This window comes from Siphateles boraxobius, unplaced genomic scaffold (assembly GCF_051911475.1).
Source record: "Siphateles boraxobius isolate OS27281-9 unplaced genomic scaffold, OSU_SipBor_1 30, whole genome shotgun sequence".
NCBI classification, from domain to species: domain Eukaryota; kingdom Metazoa; phylum Chordata; class Actinopteri; order Cypriniformes; family Leuciscidae; genus Siphateles; species Siphateles boraxobius.
In genome coordinates this window covers 11,848,572-11,872,580 of record NW_027508920.1, presented here as the reverse complement: position 1 = coordinate 11,872,580, position 24,009 = coordinate 11,848,572, and the positions used below count along the sequence as shown (strand labels likewise).

Sequence of the window (24,009 nt, the reverse complement as noted above, 5' to 3'; positions counted from 1 at the left end):
TGCATTTCCATGCACACCAACAACTCCGCCTGAAAACACTGCTCACCACACATGCACTCATACGACCTAAACATGATGTATGGAAGCATAATGATTACTTAGATCACTTAAATCTGATGTATGAGTGTGTTGGCTATGTTGGTGCATAATTAAATTTTTAAAAAAATGTGTTCATAAGTAAATGATATTGTGGACTACTATTTTAAAAAGGAAGTCTGAACTGTTGTGTATGATGTAATGTGTGAGAATGGAAGTGAAAGAGTAAAACAAGATGGATGAAGTTCGCTACTCCCGTCTCGTGTGCTTTATTGCTGCTTACTAACTCCTGACAGACTCCACTGTATAAAGCGATATAAACTAGATAGCAAATCTCACCTGCCTGTTTTTGTTATTTTGTCGCAAAATGTAAATATTATCGCCCAGCTCTTTAAAGTTGGATGTATAAGTATGTCCAATACAGTATACCTGTGCAGGGTGATATATACTATTTAGCATATAATCTGCTTAATTGCTTGTATTGTCGCTTAATTTAAACTATATAACCCAGCTCTAATCTGTTAAATGTGACCATAAGGTATGAAGCAATTAAGGTATTATAAATATTAATATTATGATTTTCTGTTAAGCTATAGTTATATGTGTGTGTGTGTGTGTGTGTGTGTGTGTGTGTGTGTGTGTGTGTGTGTGTGTGTGTGTGTGTGTGTGTGTGTGTGTGTGTGTGTGTGTGTGTGTGTGTGTGGTCACTAGGGTGTTGCTAGGCAAAGAGTCCTTAACATGGTTGGATTTTTCAGTGCAAGTTCAGAAAAAAATATAATTAGTCAAACCACTCACAAAATTAATTAACAGGATTTGAGTAATATTATTGATGTCCATGTCACAAATGATACTTTGGGTTTAGTTTATTTTTTATTTTTTTTAACCCATCCTTGGTATAACCAAAAGTAATAGGGGGGCTTGTTAACTATTAAATAGAAGCTTAATATAAGGATAAGATCACATTTTGTGTCTGGTAGTATCCAAAGGTGAAAAAGGAAAACCTCATTTGTGATTTCTGTGAAAATCTGTCACTTTATACATTTTAAATGTTTGGTTATGAAAGTGGGTTATGAGTATATGTTTGTTTAAGAGGGTCTGGTAACATAGAGGGTCATAAACCTCAATGTTTGATGTGTGTGAGTGAATTACACACCTCAGCTGTTACCCAACACCTACCGTTCTCCTTCCACATGCTGCAGACACAAAGTCCACAAAGTCACACCACTAGCTTTTGTTTATTTTTATTAAAATACATCCCTCTACTATCGCAAAGGGTTGCACAGGTCATGGAAGTGTTGAGTGGGTTGATTTGAGCTTCTTGAATGGCTGACATACAAGACATTTGGTGTGAAACTGGGCTGTGTGAAACTCTTCCATCATAAAATTTTAATAAGAGGTAACACTATACGTCTCATAGTTACACAACATTGCCACAGGGTAACCTCTTAATAATTCCTCAAGCAAATTCCTTATATTAGACTTAAGCCACAATCTTGGAGGCCTATAATGTGGTACATATTTAAACATGAAAAAAATTGAATGTCCGCAACATTGCTTTAAACTCCCATATTTAATATAAAGGCAACGTTTCGACCCTGCTGGGTCATTTTCAGGCAAATAGTGGACACATTTGATGTAGTGATATATATATATATAGGCCTTACAATCAACTGACCAACCATGTGATTCCAATTAGTTTGATTATTTAAACCTATAATAAAATCAAACTGTAATGGGGGTAGAATGTGTGGTACAGACAGACCAACAATAGATTTCTAAATATTGAACCAAACATAGAGGGCATAATATGTTATTTTTTGGGACATATCTTTGTTAATATCTCTTGGACCATTTGGCACTGAGGGATAGTACACCCAATTAAAATTGTCATCTTGCAGGATATCCAAGCTGCTCTTTTCCATTCAATGAAAGTAGTGTCTGCTCTCAAGCTCCAAAAAAATGAAAATTTTCAGTGAATAAATGACTTAAATTTTAATCTTATCCCCACAAAGCTGCAGTTTCGGAAGAATATGTATATACCTCAAAGGTTTCTTGTGCTACTTTTGTCTTTTTTGCTGGTTGATAAAATCCATATCTACATTTATTGTGTGGAAAGGAGCAGCATGCACATTTGACTAAAATAAAGGCCTAACTCCCTTTAATGCTCAGCATACATGCAAGCAACATCAGGGTAATTAAATAACCATTTTCAGTTTTTTTTTTTATTGAACTATTTTGTATTTTAGGCCTACAGCAGCCATTCTTAAATAAATAAGCATTAAAATAATATTTTACGTATATTTTGTATGTATAATGAGAGTCTAATCTAAAATAATGTTTTTCTACCGTCACTTAGGAGTAGTATAGCCTAATGATACATTGTGTGATATTGCCTATGATGAGTAGGGCATACACACTGTGCTATGGTGTTAGTGTTGCGCAGTCGTAGTGCGGCATAGACGCGAGCACATGGGGATTCACATGCGCGCGGATATCCTCTGATGCTGCACCGCATCCATCCATTCATCCGGCACTGGCGCAGGACATGCAGTCCTGATTATTCTGTTCGAGTCCATGCAGCTCAACTTTGCGGCATGTAATGTGTTTACACTGTGTTCCTTATCGTTTCAGTCTGGAGCCTTGTGGGCATCAGATGGCTTTTGGACAACTCCGTTGCATATATGTTACTGCACCATCATGCGTCGGGCGGTCAGACCTCTTCTTATAGCCATATGAAGACATTGGGATAATATTAAAACGTGCATTCTGGAAATAAGCGAGGCGAAACAGGGAGGGAGCGACTAATCGAACCGGACTGGAGTGAGTAGAGATGGTCAGCTGGAACAGAACATAGTGTCTACATCAGATAAGAATCTGAATGATTTTATTTTTATTTTTTTTATTACGTTTACAATTTTAAAGTGCTGTTTATGCGATGGTATTGTCAAAAATGTGAAAAGAAAATAAGGATATAACTAACTAATTTAATTACTTTAAATAAATTAATTCAGTAAGTTACCCTGAAAGTTCAAGATGCATCCCAAAATAATTACATCACCACAGACCCAGAGCAATTCGGGCAGCAGCTTAATGGCAATAAATCTTGAATGATGGGAACATTGAGATCTGATCTGTCGCAGTCTGCCCCTACTGGCAGATCCAGTGTCAGCAGCGATATTCATTAAAGATTACATGACGTTAAAAGACTAAACCGACCTCAGGACAGAACAGAACGACCCTGCTTTATCACCTTGAGCCATGTGCTCATGTGTAAAAGTCAGCATCTGGAATTAAACTGTCTTGAAACAGCAAATAAGTGTAATAACCAAATTGTGTTGGTTTTAATAGAAATGGTCTCTGTGGGTCCATACTGGTAATGTGTTACCTTCTATTGGTGGAATGTTAAAACCACTAAATCCTAATGGAATATTGGCCAAAACACACTACTGGACAGGGTGAATTGCCAGGTCTGTGTAACAAAACCAGCCTATCAAAAATAGCCCAAAACCAGCATGACCCTATTCAAATATCAAAACTCAACATAGGCCTGTGTGCCACACCTATAACTAAATACATATACATACAATTTACACAATTTTTACTTGAAAATCACTAGCAGGGCTATTCATAAATAGTCTGTTTTCATAAAAGGCCTCAAAAGGCCCCTCTCTCACAAAGATTATAGCAGTTTTATCATTGGTAGAATCTAAAACATTTTCATACAATTACAGTTTATGTCAAATCTTTATAGGCTACCGTGGGAAAAAATTAACCAGTGGCAACAGTTTACAATAGCCCAGTTCTGTTGGGAAATGTGCACTTGGCATCCACATGCTATACTGGAAACCATTTGGTAATGGTTTTAATGGTTAAATGTGGTTTGTAATGGTATTTGTAGTTTTGTTGAAACCATTAGCACTTCTGTGATTGTTTCTATTGTTTGTTTGTTTTTAGCAGGGAAGTAAGATTGACACCCTGCAGCAGGACCTGCATTAGAGCTTAACTTGGTTCTCTTGAGGTTAATTTACAGTGTAAACTTAAATTATATGACGATGATATTTTTGTTGTTGATTTTTTAAAAATGTTTTCCAATATTATAAAAAGCAGTATTGTGGTACAAAAATATAAACCAAGCATATTATCAAGAAATGCTGAAAAATATTGAATTCGTGACAATGAATTTTGAGAAATGTTTAAAACAGAAGTATTTTTATGAGCTGTGTCAATATTAAGTGATCAATTTAATTGTTTGTACCAGAATTTCATGTTTGGCAATTTTAAGCTCTTTATGTGGTGGTTATTGCAGTGAGTTTCAATGAAAACGCCGCGGTTCCCATAGCAATAAAATAAGCAGGATAAGGGCAAAGAGCATTCAATGCCCATGCGTAGTAACGCTTCATAGAGCAGCAACACGCCATACGGATAGAAATAGAAGCGCACAGTGCGCATGTGTAGCAGCGCTTATTCACAGTGCTTCAACACAAGCGCTTCACACAGCAGTCTGCGAGGAGAACGCGCTGGTAGCGCACACAAACCTGACCAAGAACGGTTAGGGATAAAATATACATGACACCCGTGAGAAGAGTGAGTACTTAGATTATGTCTTTGTTTTATGTTTGAGCGTGTCTGGGGTGTAAATATGGCTACTTTAATATGTTAAAGGGTTTATTTAAACGGCTAAAGGCGGTGCGATGGTTATCCGCGGCACAATAACCTTCTTTGTTCAGGTAACACGTTGAAGCGCCTTAAAACATCAAGATTTTACGCTCACATCAATTAGTATACACCGTTTACTTCTACATGAGCCATTAATATGCGATATTAACGTTTATATTTTACGATTAGATGGTTTATTAATCTTTTTAAATGTTGTTTTTAAGGTGAATTGCTGTTTACGTGAATGCTGTCGCTATTTATTGTTCGTTTTATTATAACGTCAGTTTAATACTGTTTTTATAAATAGGAGTCTTCTTGTTTTTATTAGGTTATTGATTCTGTTTTTGAATTGAAACAGTGTTTCGACTCTAAGCCGGTGTTGAGTTTTAGCTTTAGCATGTAGCCTGGCAGTAAAATGGAGGACCGATAATGACCAATAAAAACACATCCTGATTGACTAAACTTTACTGAACCGCAATAAAAACTAACCACTTCGGTACAACACAGTAACTTAGTAGTTTCCTCGTTATTGTATTTTGTTTCTATAACCCTCACATCTCAACCATATCCACTTTAATATTGAATTGTTAATTAATCTATGTAGGTATTCCTGGAAAATCATAACATTTACTTTTTGACTGTTAAATGTGTCAGTAAACACGGTCAAAGAATGTCTTTAAGGGAGTTTATGTGGTGGGTCCATAACAGAAACATGTTTAGTGGGATTATGATTATAATTTAAAACACACTTTCACTTTGTCATTGTTTAAATATGACTTGTAGGTGTTGGTATAATGTTAGTACAGGACTGATTCAGTGTCTGTTGGCTCCCTTATTCAGTTAACAAAATGGTTGGAAGCCGGTCGGCCATAATTTCCCTCACACACAACTGCAACGTGGCTGAATCACCCCCAACCTTTGTGTCTTCAGACACAGGCCGGGCCCGCGTTAATCCATTACACGTGTGTTACGATCACTGTGGTTACTGCAGTCTGGGGAGGAGAAATAGGAACCCATGACATCAGATAGTGTACACGTCAGAGATGGGGTTCATGAACAATCACACAAACAGGAAACATTGCCAAAAGAGGCCTGACATTTTACCGGAGGAAATTCATTCAGAAAGTTCAGAACTGAATAAGCAGTGCTCTATTTTGTATACTCGTGGTCTTGACGTTTTAAATATATATTTTCAGACAAGATTGTTACATTCTCTTCCTTTGTATGATCTCAGAACACTGATCAGATTAATTAATGTCTCCTCCATAGAAAAGGGAAATCATATTTACAAAGTGCTCATAAGGATTGTAATTGTAAACAACTTTGACTTTTGGTCTTCTGAAATATGTTGAATTGCTGCTAATTTTTTCTTCTCTGTTTTGCAGGGTATCCCAGTGTAAAATGGAGGATAGTTTTGATTGCGACTGCGGTGAGCTGGAGCCGCCTGATCATTGAGAAGGAATTGTCTCACTGACATCACAACCCTTTTGGTTTCCACACATCAGGTGCTTAAAACAGGAAAAGAAAAATTAGATTTAACACCATTTACTTGGACCGCAAATAATGCTGCTACTCAGGGCCAGTCATACACTGAAAATTTCTGCACTGTGACAATGGTTTTATAGTTAGTGACTTTAATTATTTCGGTTGCTTTCAAAGATATTTAATTGGCCTCCAAATTCATTCCATTCTACCCTATTAAACATTGAAATAAAGAAAAATCTCCCACAAACTATGTAAAAAGCTGCTAAAAAGTGTTGTGTATGATGACAACATATCTTGGCAACATATCCAAATCAGTTCCCAGCATCTCCCAAAATACGATTTTACAGTCAGTCGGGGAAAGCGCTCCAGTCTTTGGATGCTTGAGTACTCATCTCATGTTTTTAGGTTTGTCTTTCTCATCTAGCTCTAGTAGTTGCAACTCAAGATCGGTGCATATCAGATAAATCAGAAATCTTTCCAGCTATAACATCTTCAAAGAGCTGCTATTCTAGACCGCAAAATGGCAGAGAAATTTGAGAGCCTTATGAACATTCACGGCTTCGACCTGGGCCCTCGCTACATGGACCTGAAGCCGCTGGGCTACGGGGGAAATGGACTGGTCTTTTCCGCTGTCGACACCGATTGTGACAAGAGGGTCGCTGTGAAAAAGATAGTCTTGACTGACCCTCAGAGCGTCAAACATGCACTACGTGAAATCAAGATCATCCGCAGACTCGATCACGATAACATCGTAAAGGTGTTCGAAACCCTGGGGCCCAGTGGCAGGAGACTTGCGGAGGACGTGAGCTCTCTGACAGAAGTAAACTCCGTGTATATCGTACAGGAGTACATGGAAACCGACCTCTGTAAAGTACTGGAACAGGGCTTGTTGTCCGAGGACCATGCACGGCTGTTCATGTACCAACTGCTGCGAGGACTCAAATACATCCACTCAGCAAACGTGCTTCACCGTGACCTGAAGCCCGCCAACCTCTTCGTCAACACAGAGGACTTGGTTCTGAAAATTGGGGACTTTGGTCTTGCCCGTATCATGGACCCACACTATTCCCATAAGGTATTTAAAAAATTTCCCTCTCATATTTATCTGAGTATTTGAAGTCTGTTCCATCTCTTTGAAAACCATCCAGATGGCGTCTTGTATGCCTTAGCTATGAATGAGCTTTAATTCCATTCACTGATTCGTTGTTTCACAGAAAGTAAATAGTAGTGCGACAGTCCTTGAAATGACACCAACTTCCTGTTTCTCTGACACCCTTTCCAATACGTTAACTTCCACTGCAGTTTCCACATATCTGGTTGTTTGTGTCTTGTGTGTATTGAAAGGAACAGGCAGGAACACTACCGAAATATTATGAAAGAATGATACAGCTGTTCGTTTATGGGAATCAGACTTGAATGTCCAGTATTTCTCCACATCCAGAATGTAGTTATGTAGGGGTAATTTCACTAATGTTAGAGGTTGTGGCTGGATCCAAGCATACACGTGTCTCAAATTTGTATTCGTTTCTCCTCTATGGGCTCTGAGGGTATCACGATCTCGATTTTAAATCGATCGAAATTAATTCACAATCTCAAAAATCGAAATAAAAAATGGAATCGTCGATTCTGCCACGCCCCCATGTCGCGCCCGTGATGGAAAGTTCGGATCATTTTACTGACTCTATTGTTCAATCTCGTTCATCAAAATTAACTAATCTTTTTTCTAGTCATTCCAGCTTTAAATGTTATACTTTTAACAGGCAAATTTCCCGAACACATCCACCTACGCAATCTTGATCATATTCTGAATTAAGAAATCATTATGCAGTCAAAAATAATATTTAATTATTATTAAAAATTAATAATTAATTGACCTTCCGAGTCTTTTGTTCATTTGTCGCATGACAGAGTTCATGAACGACTCATCACGGCGCGGAAAAAAAACACACGTGTTGAAAGGCTGTGAATCCTCTAACTTAGATTCTATGTCCGAGCCCGAACTTTGCCCCGACCCGGGCCGATATTTCCCGTCATTATCCTCGGGCCGGGCTCTTGATCTATAGGCGTGCACTCCCAACGCAATAGAGTGCGGTGCGGGACTAGATTTGATGGCCGAGTGCGAGCGCGGGCGGTAATGCACTCACTCTGTGTGTGCGGGAGAATAAAACGATTCGCGGGACTCCCGCAAACTAAATATCTATGAATAAAACATATAAAAACTAATACATTTTTATTTATCTGTTACAGAAAAGCAACAAGAACAACTAAAACAAAATAGAAACGATTTAAAGGCCAGAGTTTCTATTCATGACATATTTGCAGCGTTGAGCGATTTAGCCAATCACAGACATGTGTGTTGATTTCTTGAACGCAATGGCCAATCAGAAGCATTTAAGATAGGGATTCTCCTCACCGCTCAAAACCGACTTTTTGTTCAGTGCTGAATTCTGTAAGCTGGCAAATCCTCTAATTATAACAAACAAAGTGTAGGCTATATATTATGAAAGATTCATTGTGCAGTCAGCTTCATTGATAATAACAGAGATGTGTGAGATTGCGATGAACTGATGTCAGCTTTTTAGGAGCAACAGCAACCTGTGCTTAAATAAAAAAAAAGTAAAAATCGAGAATCGAACCGTGACCTTAGAATCGAAAATGTAATCGAATCGAGGATTTGGAGAATAGTGACACCCCTAATGGGCTCACATGATCATATGCCAGCCAGATCTCCCCTCACACATGTACTCAGACAAGCCTCCTCCAAGGCCTTTTAGAGCGAGAGCTGTTCCTGCTTCGGCTATGAATAGCTGCTGTCACTCCCCCACACATACTCTGGTCTGGGTTTGTTCTACAGGGAACAAGAAAATTGAGAGACGATATCTCAGGCTCTGGTACTGTAATTACTGATTCAGCTGCTCTACTAGCTTGACAACTTGAAAGTTTGAGAAATCCGATTCATTGACCATTCATGCATAGAAAAAAGCATAAATTATTCTGAATAAGATTTGAGAATATATCACATCTGTCATGAAAACAAGTTATTAGTCACTGTTTAAATGCTTTTTTTTTTCCAACAAGTAAAAACGGAATGGAAAGTTTATATAAAAACTGCCATATGTGCAGTTTAAATATTTATATACAACTCTTTTATTTGAGTGTTTAACTTATGTAATAAATAAATACATTTTTAGATACAATTTTCAGTTTATGGCTAAATTAAGCCTTTAATTTCAGTGTTGGTGTCTCTGTTTTGGTTCATCTGTAGTTGGAGTAATCTGTGCAATAAGCATATTATAAAAACTTGACGCATGCTCTTTTCCCACTGTTTTCTTGTCATTCGAGTTAATTTTTAGTGCACTTGCACAGTAATTTAACCATTCATTAATTTTAATTCACATGAGTGCAATGAATTTGAGTGTAGGTTATGAAAGTCTTGATGCTTTTACCCACCTGTGTATGATTTATGTCCCTTATTTTGTAATCTTGTGCGGAATTTGTTCCCTCTTTGCTCCAGAAATGGTTATCTTGACTTTGATAGCTGAACTTTTCACAGTACCTGTCTCTTATAGTGCTCGAATACTGTTTTACAGACACACGCAGGTATTAGAAAAACGGCATATTCTGATTAAGGTTTTGAAATGACAGAATTCCAATTAAAAGTGGCACATGTAACACATTTACATAACCCATACATGGTCTTAGTATAACCATAATCTCATATTAATTTGTGTATTCACATTTATGGTTACGGAATCTCAGTAAAATGTCATGTTTTTGTAGAAGAGGCCAGAAAAGATGGTGAGAAGCAACCTTTCTCACACTTCTTTTGCTTCTATCCATGCCTCCTTTTGTCTTCCTCTCGATTTTTCTCTTTGCTGCATTGAGTATTGTCAAACTGCTATTGTCAAACTCACTTTTGCTGACCTGTTTAAGCTGTTGTGTGCATTGATGGATGGAGAAAGAGTGGAGCGCGCGTGTGTGTGTGTGTGTGAGTGATGCCTTTGCGAAACGACCCTTTCCTGCAGTCAGCACTTCAGTGGTGGCTTATAGAGGTTTGTGGGAAGCACTGCGTCTACACTGGACGTGTCAAAGCGACCGTTCCAAATTCATATGTCCTTGTTAGACAGCAAGTGCTTGGCGTACGTCAGAAAAAGAATTTGGCATCAGTTTATGTCACTGCGCACCACGTCCAGTCTAGACAGTACCACTGATTGTAATGTGTTCTATTGTCTTGTCACTTTGTTTCGCGTCGGCTGTATGTGTCAGCCATTCCAGTCTCTAGTTTTAGGTTATATTCTTTTTATTTTTAATTCTTACACACGTCAAATTGACCTTGACGTAAAATGTGATGGGATGTTAGGGCAGAGGGTAGAGCACCACAATTAATCGTTAAAAGGTTGTGTTCTTGATTCTGACACCCATGCTATGTTATTCCTAAATAACAATGATTTGGCTATGACTATTAAATCTTTGACAAGTACGATCACAGGTGAACATTCGAATCTGTGTTTGTGCAGCTGCTGACCCAGATAGAGCAGTTGTTATGTATAAGTATGAAATTGCTTTACAATGTTTTTTAAACCACACAGTATTATTAGGCTATTTCTGTGTTGCAATATACAAGTTTAAAAGTTATCCAAGCTTACAGTTTGGAATTGGATATAAACACTGATGTCTATGGAAGTGATCCAAATGGAGTAAATCACCTTTTGAAAGTAGCTTGATGCTTCAAACAAAGATTGTATCACATCATTGTCATTGAAGCATTCATTCAAGAGTTTTGTTAAAAAATGCTAATTCTTCCAGTAATTAACTAAGTGAAGTATTTGAGAGTCATTGAATCATTCAAACAGTGTTTTTAATTTCTAATTTTAATAGTCAAAGTCCTTTCAGAATCATGGTAGAAATTAGATTTTTTTTTTTTTTTTAAGAAATCTTTTTACAAGAAATCATGATTCTCAATTTAGGCTATCCATAACCGTGCAGTTCTAGCATGGGGGATACTTTTTTTGTGAATTAAGTTTTTCTCTTCATCCAACTAGAGGGTTGTTTTGCTTCAAAAGATAACCCAATGAAGTCAGTTTTGCCAATTGCCGGCATCCAATTGGACTGAGTTTCTTTCCATAGAAATGGGGTCATGTTTAAAGAGCTAAATAAGATCTAGCTGCAAGCTATAATTCAAACAGCCTGTTTAAGTGCTAAATATAAGCAAAGCTCTCTGGCTAAAAGAAAAAAAAAAACATTGTTTGGAGCATGGCATTGCTAGAGAAAGTGCAATTAAGAAATGTTTGAACGAGGTTTATCAGACCTTTAGAGGTAATGATTCATATGTGACTGGAAGCTTTGACTCGATCCCTTCCAGATTCAGAATGTTCTTTATGTAAGAAAGTAATTGTTTAGTGGATTATTATTCCCTGCATCAGAGGCAAATGATTTGTTAATTGGGACATATTTTCTCATTCCTTTGATAGCTTTTTTTGTTACGCTAACATGAGCTTTGTGCCAAACTAGTGATCGATGATATGGATTTTCAAAAGTCCACTGCCGACACTTAGTTATCGGCCGTACAGAAAAAAATGTATCGGCTGATGCTGATTATCAAATAATTCTAGATATCTACAGATATTTTGGTTGACCACGATTCCAAACCATAGCCACTACCTAAATGGGCAACTACCTTTAAAGGCTGCATCCTAACTAGAAGTGCAAGTTTTTCCCTCTTTTCCATCTCACTTTTAAATTGCTTATGAATTAATGGCAGTTCGAGGGCGACAAATTTTTGAATTCATTATTATTCTTAATGAAAAGCACAACAAAATAGTACTGACAAACTCTCTTATTTTAAACATAGAACTTTTATTAACAAGCGAATAAGCGTACATAATGCTGATCTGTGCTGCAACTCTCATTTGGCTCACGCTAAATTGAGCAGACATTCAGTTTTTAACTGTAGTTTTATCTCTAACTGAACTAAATTATTTTTATTACTATAAAATATTACTATTTATTACTATAACAGTGGGAGGTGGTGCCATGGTGGGCATGTGATGTAATGTGTGTGCGCGGCTGAATACTGTGTAGCAGACTATTGCAGCAAGCCTAATAGACAGACACGCATTACAGCAATATAGCCGAACAACAGGCATATACAATGTAGATTTAGCTATTTAAAGATACAAAAGTTATTCAGTCAAGATTAGTGATTTCTTTCTTTTTTTCATTAACATTAATGTAGGGCTGGAACATTTATTACACTATAAATATATATATACTTTAAAAATCTGTTCCGATTCTCCACCCCCCACCCGATTAATCAAATATTTCCCCCCTCCTGATTTTTTTTTATAGTTAATTAATCCTCAGAGTAGTTAGTCATTCTTTATTAGAAAATTATTGGTTATTTTTCATCAGTAAATCAATGTATGAACTCTTACCTAATAATAATAATAATATTTATTACAAAAGATCACTCAAAGATTTAACCTTCTACACAGGTTTATGCTGTGTAGTAAAAGTTAGTCTGGAGTCTTTTACATACAAGTCTTAAAGGTACAGTAGCAAATGGCCTGTTTACTAAGTGTAAAAAAAGCTGTGAAATCATGTAGACCGGATGTAGATTTTCTGATGCAAAAACCCCCCCCCCATAAGAATAGGCAGACCTTAGAGAAAAAAATATTAAGTGTAGAAGTGAACACATTAAGTATTGTGAGAAGGGTCCTGTATTAAAGGGCAGCTGCTTGTTTTTAGAGGGTCTTTTTATGCTCTGCTCTAGAAATCAGACCCAGTCTGAGGAATGTTTGGAATTCATGTTCGGATCAACCCCCTACTTCCCTTCTCCCTCTCCTCTCTTCTCTTTGTCTGTTTTTGGCTGAGCACTCTAGATTCTGGTCTTCCTCCAAGTCCTGCTTTTGATCTTTGCTTGTGTCATTGGGTTCAGACTTGTTCTTCCTCTTCTCTGCAGCTCTTTGAGGTTTTTGTTTTTGTCAGTTTACCAAAGGCTGTAACCCCGCCCGAATGAGCTGCAGAGGGGCTTCTCTGTTTATTGTGCACATGTGTGTATGTTAAATGTGGTGTGAAAAGAGACTGTTTCTTGTACACAGGGGACTTTTAGAGGCATAAATTGGGCCCAATGTTTTTCACTCCTCTCAGCAATATCTGACATTGACTCATTTTACAGGGGAGCTCTGAACTCCACTCCTTTACCAGACTTGAATTTGACCTACTTCTGTGGTCTCCGATGATCTCAGAACTGAAAAAAAATATATACACTGCTTTCTCACATGAAAGATCAAAGTGAGGTGGTGTTTTTTTCTTTCTTTTTTTTTTCTTTTTCTTATATAAGGGATAAAAATGTGACTCTTTTCCCTCAAGCTGTGTGATTTGAAGTATTGCAAACAGTCCCCTAATTTTGAGCTATAGTAATGGTTGCTCTAGCAAATGACAATAAATATGAGGTGTGGTGGGGTCTCTCAATTCTGTCTGGCATTTAATCCTCCTGTTTGTTTAGGAGCCCATCTCACGGTCTGTATGAGTCATCTGCCGCCTCATGCCACCAGCGAGGGTGGATTCAGTTAACATTCAAATAAGTTGCCTAAAATGTGTCATGACTAGCTTGGCTTGACTTTCTCAAGAAGCATTTAAGCAGAAACTTGTTGACCCTTTGAGACTCTGCTCTTGTCTTTTCCTGAATAAGCACTAAGGGTGTCACAATATATCGCAATACAAAAATGCACAATATGTATCGTGGATTGTGACATGTATTGTGTATAGTTCACCCAAAATAAAAAGTACTGTGTGAGGAAAAAATTTAAGTTTGCTGAGTTTTAGTGTCAGTACTACATCATTAAACTACTATATATAATGTATACTAATGCAATGGGGGAATATTTGTGGTTCTTGATAATGCCAAATGTATTGTTACCAGTAAAAAGTGGCATACATTATTTTAAATGTCTAGTCAGTGACAGTGCAAGCATATTCATCTAAAATAAATCTGTATTTTCAGTTTCAGAATCATGAATATTTTTATTCTGGTTTCACCGTTGTCCTGTGCATTGGGTTACCAGTACCAAGTCCAAGCCTATTCATTTCCACCCCCAATGTATACCAAATTTAGCATTTTAATTAACCGTAAAAAATTTTTTTTTTATACCATATGTCTTGGGAGTATCGCAATAATACCGTATTGTATCGTGATTTGTATTGAATCGTGACATGAGGGTATCATTACACTCCAGATAAGCACTGGTTTGTGGGGAATTCTCTGGTTTGTGGGGAATGTCTAGCCTGGGTTTCCCCATGCTGCTTTGCACGCAGCTCGTTTTTATTCACGCTGCTAGGCACCCTGGATTCCATGGACCAGATTTTCGCCTCAGCGAGGGGACTAATCACAGAACGGGGAGGGAGCAGCAAGACGATGACGATGTCTATGCGACACACCGAAGCAGTTACCTTTGGATCTTGGAGATTTAAACCTATGGATCCAACATGGCAGCAGACGCGAAGTTACCTTTCGATGCAGCCTTAGATATTGTTCTAAGTAGTTTAGTTAAATCTCTGACCCATCGTGTTCTTCCTCGTCCAATTTCTGTTGCTCTACATGCGTATAATTGAAACGATTGAGCTACGTACAGGCGCATTTGATAGACATTCGTAGCACCCAATAAACGGCTCTGGGCATTCGTAAACCACGCTTAAAATGCGTGAAAATGAACGTGGTTCCCAGACCCACGTTTCAATGAGACGAGGTCTGACATTAGCCAGGCTAGGGAATCTCAATATGAACAGCAGAAAGAAAAGTTTGGAAATAAACCTAATTTTTAATATTTTCCTTATTGTGCTTGTCATCTCTCTTGCTATTTTACATGCTTGTTCTATTAAACTATTGAGTCAAATACCTAATTTGTGCTTTAGTATTGTTATTTAAAAATCAAAACAAGAAACATTACTATTGTAATATATCCCTGAAAAAATAATTGAATATAAAAAAATAATTTTACTAGGGGTGGGTGTGCGTGTTTGAATAAGTAGAAATGCACTATTCTAGATAAATTGAGAATCACGATTTTGTTTCAAACTGAGATTGCGATTCTTCCAACATTCTGAACAAAATAACGTAATTTACTAGAGGTTGTGACAATTAATTTCTGCAGTTTACTTAAAATGTTTTATTAATCTGAATTATTTTAAAAATCTTTAACCCTTTCGCACGTACGATCACACCGGTGTGATCAGTCTTGGCTGGTCCCTGGAGTGTACGATCACACCGGTGTGATTAGAACGGTCAGTGCATCATGTGATCAACTGCTAAATTCAAATGTGCTTTCGCGCGTTTGCTGGCGCTGAGCCAGAGAAGGACGCACTAAGTGCTGTCATATATCACAACTATTCAGTGTTTTCAACCACATAATGTTTATTTTAGGTTTCAGATATTTAAATACACACAAGTACTAGCAAAACAATGATTTTGAGTTTGTAAAATACACACTGATGTCTATGGAAGCGGCAATAATAACATTATAATACATTACATTATAATAAGACGACACATTTTATTCATATCAGATACACATTATGTAAGTAGCTTTACATTTGACCCTATTCTTCTCCCAGTTCACCGGCCACTTACTTTCATGTATTTCGTGAGAAGTTGAGGAATTGACGTGTTGTAAATCCAACAGATCCCATTCTCTGAACTGTGAAACAAACTAACATGGCGCTGCCCATCGCGCATACAGCTCAACTAACGCGATCGTTATAAAGGTGTTTAAACAACAAAACACATCCACTTGCACATATTCGACAATCGAAATATCAGTGTTTCATGCTATAGCTAATACATTTGTGAATATTTTTAATAAAAAAGGGAAAATGACATAAAAGCAGATCATCATTCATACAGCGCTGTGTTGTGGTTGCGCTGTGTCACGTGACAAGCAATGACGCGTCACCATGGAAACATTAAAGTGACAAGTTCTAAATAACGGTCGCCTTGAAAAACTCACTCTGGGGGGTCAGTTAGAATATTTTAAACTTACATGTGAAAGGGTTAAGTATGAATGATTCAATGATCACTCATAAATACTCGTTTCAATACTGGATGAATTGCCGTTTTTAAACAAATCTCTTGAATGATTAAATTACAAATATATTGTCACTTGTTGTCACCTGGTGGCGTAACAATGTAGTTGATACAATCGTTACTTAAAGCACCAAGTTACTTTCAAAAGGTGATTTCTCTCTTTTGATCGCTTCCGTATTTCTGTAATATGAATATTTGTAGCACAGAAATAACAATCCTGTGTGGTTGAAAAGACTGTTTGTGAAGCTGTTTTATACATGATGACTGCTTTCTCTGGGTCAGCGGCAGAGCCAATGCAGGGTTTAATGTTCCAGTGTGATTTTGTCAAAGGTTTAATAGACAGGCGAATTGTCGTTTAGGAATTAGATCATTGAATCATTTGTTGTTTGAATCGAGATTCCAAATCTTTTCTTTTTTTCCCTTTTCCCTTTTCCCCTCTATAAACGATTAATTGTGCAGTGTATATTTATATGGAAGAACCCCGAAGCCATATCTACAGACTTGTGGATGGGCTTCTTTGACTTGGGCTAGCAAGGAACCACTTTCCTGGAAGTACAGCTTAATGTAAAAATCTAAAGTCTAATTTTGCCATTACAGCCGATTGGTTTTCTCTTTCTATTGAGCATCAGTCTGGTCTCTTTAGCATGAGAGTTTTAAGTTTAATCCCTTAGCAGGATCTTTCTTTCACACAGTCTTTGAGTAGAATGCGATCTGAATGTTCGTAATCTACTTCCAGGTAATCTGCTCTCATTGCATTATGTAACCCTGCGCGTGACCTTTGACGCAGAAACTATGACTATGACAATTGTTTAGTAATCTTTTTAAGTTGGTGTTCTTCCAAGCATCTGTTCTGTTTTAAGAGGGAGTAAAAGGTCACTGAGGTCTGTTTGTGATGTAAAAGGATAGTCTGTTGGTATTTGTTGGTCCAGAGAAGGTTTTTTAATGGCCAATTGTGTACGTGGTCTGCTGTAATCTGTTTTAAACAGCTTGACCGATACCCTGCAAAAATACATTACCATGGATGTAGACAGAAATAGCCCTTGCAGTGAACTGTGTATTAATAAATGGACTCAATCACGTTTTTTGTTTTGGGCCATTGGCTGGACACTGAGTCTGTGTGAGAATGTTTGATACTATGCACAGTAGAGCTGCAAGAATAATCATTAAAAAAGAAATCACAATCTCGATTCATACACCCACATGATCTCATTCCTAAATAACGATTCGGCCATGTCTTTTAAACCTTTGATATGTCTTTTAAAAGTATGATATATCATACTTTTCTCCAAGTATTTTGTCAAAGGTTTAAAAGACATGGCCGAATCGTTGTCATTTAGGAATGAGATCATGTGGGTGTTTTTATCTTTATTTAATTACATTTTTTACTCATATTAAACCTTTTAAATAGACTGCAGCAATTAACATTTGTCAGAACCTCCTGTTACTTACATGTTTTGTTTAGTGGTCTGTTCAGAATTGTGATCTCTATTTGAAACTGCAACAAATAAATCGTGATTCTCAATTTCTACAGAATAGTGCAGCTCTAATGAACATTGACCCAGTGGTGCAGGCTAATGTCAATGACTTTTCTGTCTGTCTGCCATTGTGTCGGGCACGAGGCGGATTATCCTGGTTCTTTGTCAAGAGGGACTGCTGATCTGTCTGTCTGTCCATGTGTCGTCCTTGAGTCATCATCTTTATGTGTGTCCTTTAGATCTATAGGCCAGAAGCATAGCATACAATGGTTAGTTTGGCAAAGCCTTGGTCCTGTTGAGCATAAATGTGAATTCTTGTTAACAAACCATAGTACTCAAGGGGGGCAGTAGTTACACTCAAATGCCTGTGCCATTAAACCCACTGTGTTATAGAGATGCATGTTGAGAGTGTTTGTGATTGTCATAACGGTAGCTTACCTGAAAGGGAAAAAAACTGACCAAAGACGACAATTTACGCAACAATTTACACTTGTAAACATACACTATAGTGACCCATAATTCATTAAAATGTTTTGGAAAATAACAATGTGTCTGACTGTAGTATAGTTTGAAACTGACAATTGAAAATTAAAAATGTTCATGTAGTTATAAGCCTTTTCATTTAAAGGGTAGATGTGAAACTGGGCCATGTGCTGGCTGCTTTACTCAGGAAATGTCTGGTACAGCTGTCCCGAGTGTTTCATACATGCCATATAGTGCATGACCTCGTCAATGAACAAGATGAGACATGAAGAACATAAATCAACTGCTCATGCAGTAGGTTTTATATATATACATTTACAGTTACAGTTTCTGCAAACCTTTGGAGGATTTTTGTTCAGTGTTATTTCCAAGGATCTTTGTCTTGACACTGACATTGGTTATGTCTTTTCCATAGGGGCATCTGTCTGAGGGACTGGTCACTAAATGGTATCGTTCTCCTCGTCTGCTCCTTTCCCCAAATAACTACACCAAAGCCATTGACATGTGGGCCGCTGGGTGCATCTTTGCTGAAATGCTGACTGGAAAAACACTCTTTGCAGGTATTAAACTCTAACAGAGTCTCTGTGTGTGAATGTATTCTGCCTATTTTTTTTTAGTTCTTATCTTGGTGACTATATTATCTTGCGCACACAATGATCAGGTAGTTGAAGGTCATTTCCTGTGGCCATGTATTAAAATAAACTAGGACAATATTTTTTTTTTCTTGCGTTGTAGTTAAGAGAGAGAAGCTCTTTCTGTGAACTCAAACTTTTTGGAAATTGGGACAGAACTGTTGGTTTTGGTGTTTTAGTTTGGATGCAGGCTTAGGAAATATCTGAAGAATTATGATTTAAAAATTATGATTTCCTGGCCTTCAAAAGTTATTGAAATTAATACATTTTTAAGAGGTCATGGAAATGCTTCTATTGAATATACATTTTTTTTTGTTACTCAGCTCCAATATAATGAATTGCCTATAAACTACTCTTTCTGAGCTCAGTCTCTATAAATGTATTTTTACAAGTCTGTATCCAATAATCCTTAACAACTGGAAAAGTCATGGAAATTCATTTGTCAAATGGAGGTTGAAATTAGCTATCAGTCTTGACAAACATGCACACTAAACTAGACCAGTTTTTCGAGTATACAAGTGTCTGTTGTCAAATATTGGCGGTGCATTTGCTTTGACCCAGATTTTCTGAATTAAAGGAGCTCACGAGCTGGAACAGATGCAGCTGATTCTGGAATCCATTCCGGTAGTCCATGAGGAAGACCGACTGGAGCTTCAAAGTGTAATACCCGTCTTTATCAGGAACGACATGTCAGAACCACACACGCCGCTTGCCAAGTTACTGCCTGGTGTCAGCCCTGAGGGTAAGATGCACAAGCATGTTTGCAGAATGCATACATTTCATAGAAACGATTTATGGACACTTAAATTCCTGGAAACTTCTGTTCTGCTACTGTTGATGCTAATCCATATTGTGTTGGTAAAGGAAACATAAATGCCAGGCTAAATCTGATGTATTATTGTTCATTTGTTTACGGCAGCCTTGGATTTCCTGGAGAAGATCTTGACCTTTAACCCCATGGACCGGCTCACTGCAGAAGAGGCTCTTGCTCACCCATACATGAGCGATTACTCATTCCCATTAGACGAACCAGTGTCATCGCACCCTTTCCACATTGAGGATGAGGTGGATGACATCTTGCTGATGGATGAGAGCCACAGTCACATCTACAACTGCGAAAGGTGAGCTCACAGTTAATGGAGAAATACCAGCATCTTTTCATCATTCTGTGAGACTTGACTTTCGGTAGGAGCAGTGTAAGTGTAAGCAAAGCCCATTTAAGGAAAGTCAGTTCTCCTGGCTGCCATCGTTTCAATGGCAAGATTGCTTCTGGGCATCTATTTTCTTTGTAAGCAATATTTCAGTACAGCTCCTACATAATTGAATGATTAAAAGCAGAAGTCTCCAAAACTGTTCGTCAAGCTTACAGTTTTATAACATTTCAGATCCGCAATAAAATCAGATAACCCAGATCAATTTACATTTGTTGTTCTTTTTCCCACTGTAGGTACCATGACAGTCAGTTCTCTGATCAGGACTGGCACCTGCACAGCACCCATGAAGTGGAAGATGTACAGCGTGATCCTCGAGCGATGTCAGATGGCACAGACGAGGAGGAGGTCCAAATCGACCCACGGAAATACATGGATGGAGAGTGCGAAAAGTTCCTAGAAGATCCATCATTTGACCTCTCAGAGCACTCGTGGGAAGAGGAAGATCACCATGAGAACAAGTACTGCGACCAAGAGTGCAGCTACACTTGCAACTACAAAGCTGTTTCCCCATCCTACCTGGATAATCTGATCTGGAGGGGCAGTGAGGTGAACCACTACTACGAGCCCAAACTCATCATCAACCTCTCTAACTGGAAAGAGCAACAGAGCAAAGAGAAGTTAGACAAAAAGGGCAAGAGCAAGTGTGAGAAGAACGGACTGGTCAAGGCCCAGATCGCCCTGCAGGAAGCGTCTCAGAACCACAGCGTGGCCAAGAAGGATCGTGAACAAGAAAAACACCAGAACCACAACCAGGGCTTCGACTTTGACTCGTTTATTGCCAGCACCATCAAACTGAGCCTCCAGCCGGAATCCGGTGACGTTGACCTCCTAAATGAGTTAAACACCTCAGTTTCCCAACTGGACACTCGTGCTCCTTGCGGCTCCATGTCCAAGTCCATCAGTCAGGAAAAAGAAGAGAAGTGTCTAGTCAACCTGGCACAGCTCGGTGTTCGGGCACCCTGTCCTTGGGAAAGTTTCATGGACACTGGCGTTGCCGAGAGCAGCCTGATCGATGAGGCTTGCTGGGATGTCCGCAAAGACGAGCAGCTCCAGAAGGAGAACAGCAGCTGCCAGAGCAGTTACCTAGACCGGCTCTTCAGCAAGCGCGAGGAGGCTGAGTCCGAGATCCCGGAGCCCGTCGAGTTGTCTGCTCCCGAGGGTGACTTCATATCCTGTGGTGGCGAGTTAGTCTTTAACATGCAGCTGGAGTCTCTGGCAATTCCGGGGTTCGAAGGAGCGGCTGACATTCCTCTGAAGTCCATCCAGGCCACGCTAACACCCTCTGCTGTTAAACGCTCCCCCCAAATCGCCCATAAAACCTACAGCAGCATTTTCAAGCATTTAAATTAAAAAACCACCCCGTTCAAGCAGTGTCCAGCTTATTTTTTATAGAGTTATGTATTTAAGTACTTGAATCATTTATCTTTTTACATATGGTTACTTTTTAAGGAAACTTTTTCTTTTTTTAAATTTGTGGATTAAATGTTAATGAATTCAGTTAGTAAGTTCATCCAAAGTGCTGGACTGTTTTCCTACACATGAAACATGTTTTTTTTTTGCCCTCTAATTTTCATTTCCAACTCTGAATATATATATATATATATATATATATATATATATATATATATATATATATATAAGAAAGAAACTAACGGCATGACATTTGCACACAGTGTACTGTAGATTCAGAAAAAGGTTAGTGAAAGACAGCGGAACAACTGTTAAGTAGAGAAATGGATGGTTTATTCATTGCAAGCAAAGGAATAGAGAAAAAAAGGGTGGAATAATGCACTAAGTGGGAGATGCTGCCACTGACATCATAATGTGACCTTCTGACTGACAGCCAATAGGACAGACATAAGCAGTGCGTCTTGGCCTTTCTCTTCCTTTTGTTTTTGTTTTTAAACTAAGGCTAATGTATTTATTTGACTTTTTCCACCTCATTTCCATTTAAAAGCAAAGCCTTTTGTCAGTTTGATCGTACTGTAAACTTCCTCAAACGTGATGCCAGCACAGCAAGCGTCGACCGTAGGCTTGCGATGCGATAACTAAGTTTGTAAAGGCGTTATCTACCTCAAGGTAACAGCAGAAGGTTCCGTCTCCCAACTGAAGTGCTTTAAAGAAACACTTGTCCTCGCAACAATGTAGTGCACAGTGATTCTTTTTTTCATTTTGCATTTGCCATAGTGAAGTGTTAAGATTATTTATTTTAGCAGATGTGAGATATTTATTTTAAGAACGTTGTAATTTTTCAGTGTGAGGGATTTGACTTCCATTCTGGTCTGTTTTGGCTCTCTGTGTTCGTTTAGCCGTGGATGATCGCTCATCCGTTTGAGTTGTACAGAAGTTCATGACGCTCTCCCAAGTTCCAGCGTTTGTTTTCATAAGGATTCACCATAAGAATTTTTTTTTAACTTGTAGGTGCTTTGTACGAGTGGAATACTGCTTTACGGCGTTTTACGCGCCTAAAAGTCTTAATTTTGTTTTCTTTATTTATATATATATATGCACATATATATATATATATATATGCATACGTACATATTGTTAGAAATTGTGCATGGAAGAAAACCAATGGAAGGTACATTTAAAATGAAGTTAATGGTGAGGTATATTTAAGTCATTAATTTTATTTTAATTGTATGTTTTTATTAAAGTATTTTTTTCCAAGCGAGCATGATTGAATTAGGTTCAGATAGCATGTAGAACACAATTTTTTTTTATTTTATTTTTTTTATTTTGCCTTTTAATTGCTGGTTTCGATTCTGTTATCATTGGATCCACTGTAAAATAACATTAATAAAATGGCCAGCAAATGTATGACTGTCATCTTGTCTCGTTTATTTTTTTAATACATGGGCAAAAATATGTAAATATTCTGTTTCAGAGGAAGGTTTTTCTTCTGTTCGTCCACACTTGTGCAGCTAACTGGTCATTATTTACTGTGGGTATGTTTCATGAGCTTTATAGTCACTGATCTAGTACTAGCAACTATCACATGTGCTATTTTATGATATAGATGCATATAGTATTGTGCACAGGGTCATTGAGGAAAAATCTAAAATTCTTGATCATAAATATTGTTCAAACACAAATTATTATGGACCTGGTCCTGGTGCCTCCAGTCCAGAGAAATCAAAGTATTATGGAAGCAGGTTAAGCCAATATGCTATGATAGATGCTGTAATACTAAACGCATTAGGTTACATAAGACTATCCAAGCAATACCAATAACATCATATACAAAGTTGTCTTGAACAATTTTGAGCTCTGATAAATTGTTGATGGTGGGCCAGGAGGACCTTTTACAACGAACTAGTTCAAATGACCAAAAACATTTCTTCAAATAATGAAAGACTTGATTGTTTTCCTGTAGCTAAATGGATTGGAAACTTAAATTTCCACGTATTTCACAGACAATATCATAAGATGACATTTACTGCTCCATTAATGATGAGCTCTGATGGAAAAGATATGACACGCAATCATTTTTAGGTTTTTCAGGAGGAGTTGGTCCTATATTGTTTGTTAACTATTCATAGCATCGGATGTTTTAAGAGTCTGCCATGATGCCAGGATGAGATCTTGTGACCCTGGGGCAGAGAAATTCCCTTCACGGATTGGGTTGCCTCTCTGAGAAGCCCACTACTAGTTTCATTTCTCACTCAATGTGTGCTACAGACATGTATGCAAATATTGGGGATTGTTTTGAGGGGTTGTGATATTACTTTACTAAGTAATTTGAATGGCAATTTTTGCATGGTGGAAAGATCCCATAGGTTTACTTTAAAGAGACCAGAATATAAAGTCTTTGGACTGTTGATTTTGGCCAGTAAGGAACCACCTTGCAACTGCATGACAACGGCCGTCCAGAGCACCTTAGCAAACAGCAACATACTTCTATAAGTTCACCATCATACCTGAGAATGTGAAAAACTATTAAGCTT

General features: G+C 37.9%; 1 protein-coding gene across 2 annotated transcripts in view; it reads left to right on the top strand.

The window, feature by feature from the left end:
• mapk6 (mitogen-activated protein kinase 6) overlaps positions 1–22,882 on the top strand; it is a 29,624-nt gene extending 6,742 nt beyond the window's left edge. Inside the window, exons 1-6 of one of the 2 annotated variants that reach the window (XM_077248167.1) lie at positions 4,483–4,620; positions 6,078–7,252; positions 18,632–18,776; positions 19,426–19,590; positions 19,768–19,969; positions 20,296–22,882. In XM_077248167.1, coding sequence (XP_077104282.1) covers positions 6,698–7,252; positions 18,632–18,776; positions 19,426–19,590; positions 19,768–19,969; positions 20,296–21,412 — 2,184 coding nt within the window. In that variant the 5' untranslated portion in view covers positions 4,483–4,620; positions 6,078–6,697 and the 3' untranslated portion in view covers positions 21,413–22,882. Of the gene's footprint in view, positions 1–4,482; positions 4,621–6,077; positions 7,253–18,631; positions 18,777–19,425; positions 19,591–19,767; positions 19,970–20,295 lie in introns of those variants that run through there. The other variant, XM_077248168.1, reaches the window with a different exon arrangement.
• The last annotated feature ends 1,127 nt before the right edge of the window (positions 22,883–24,009 follow it).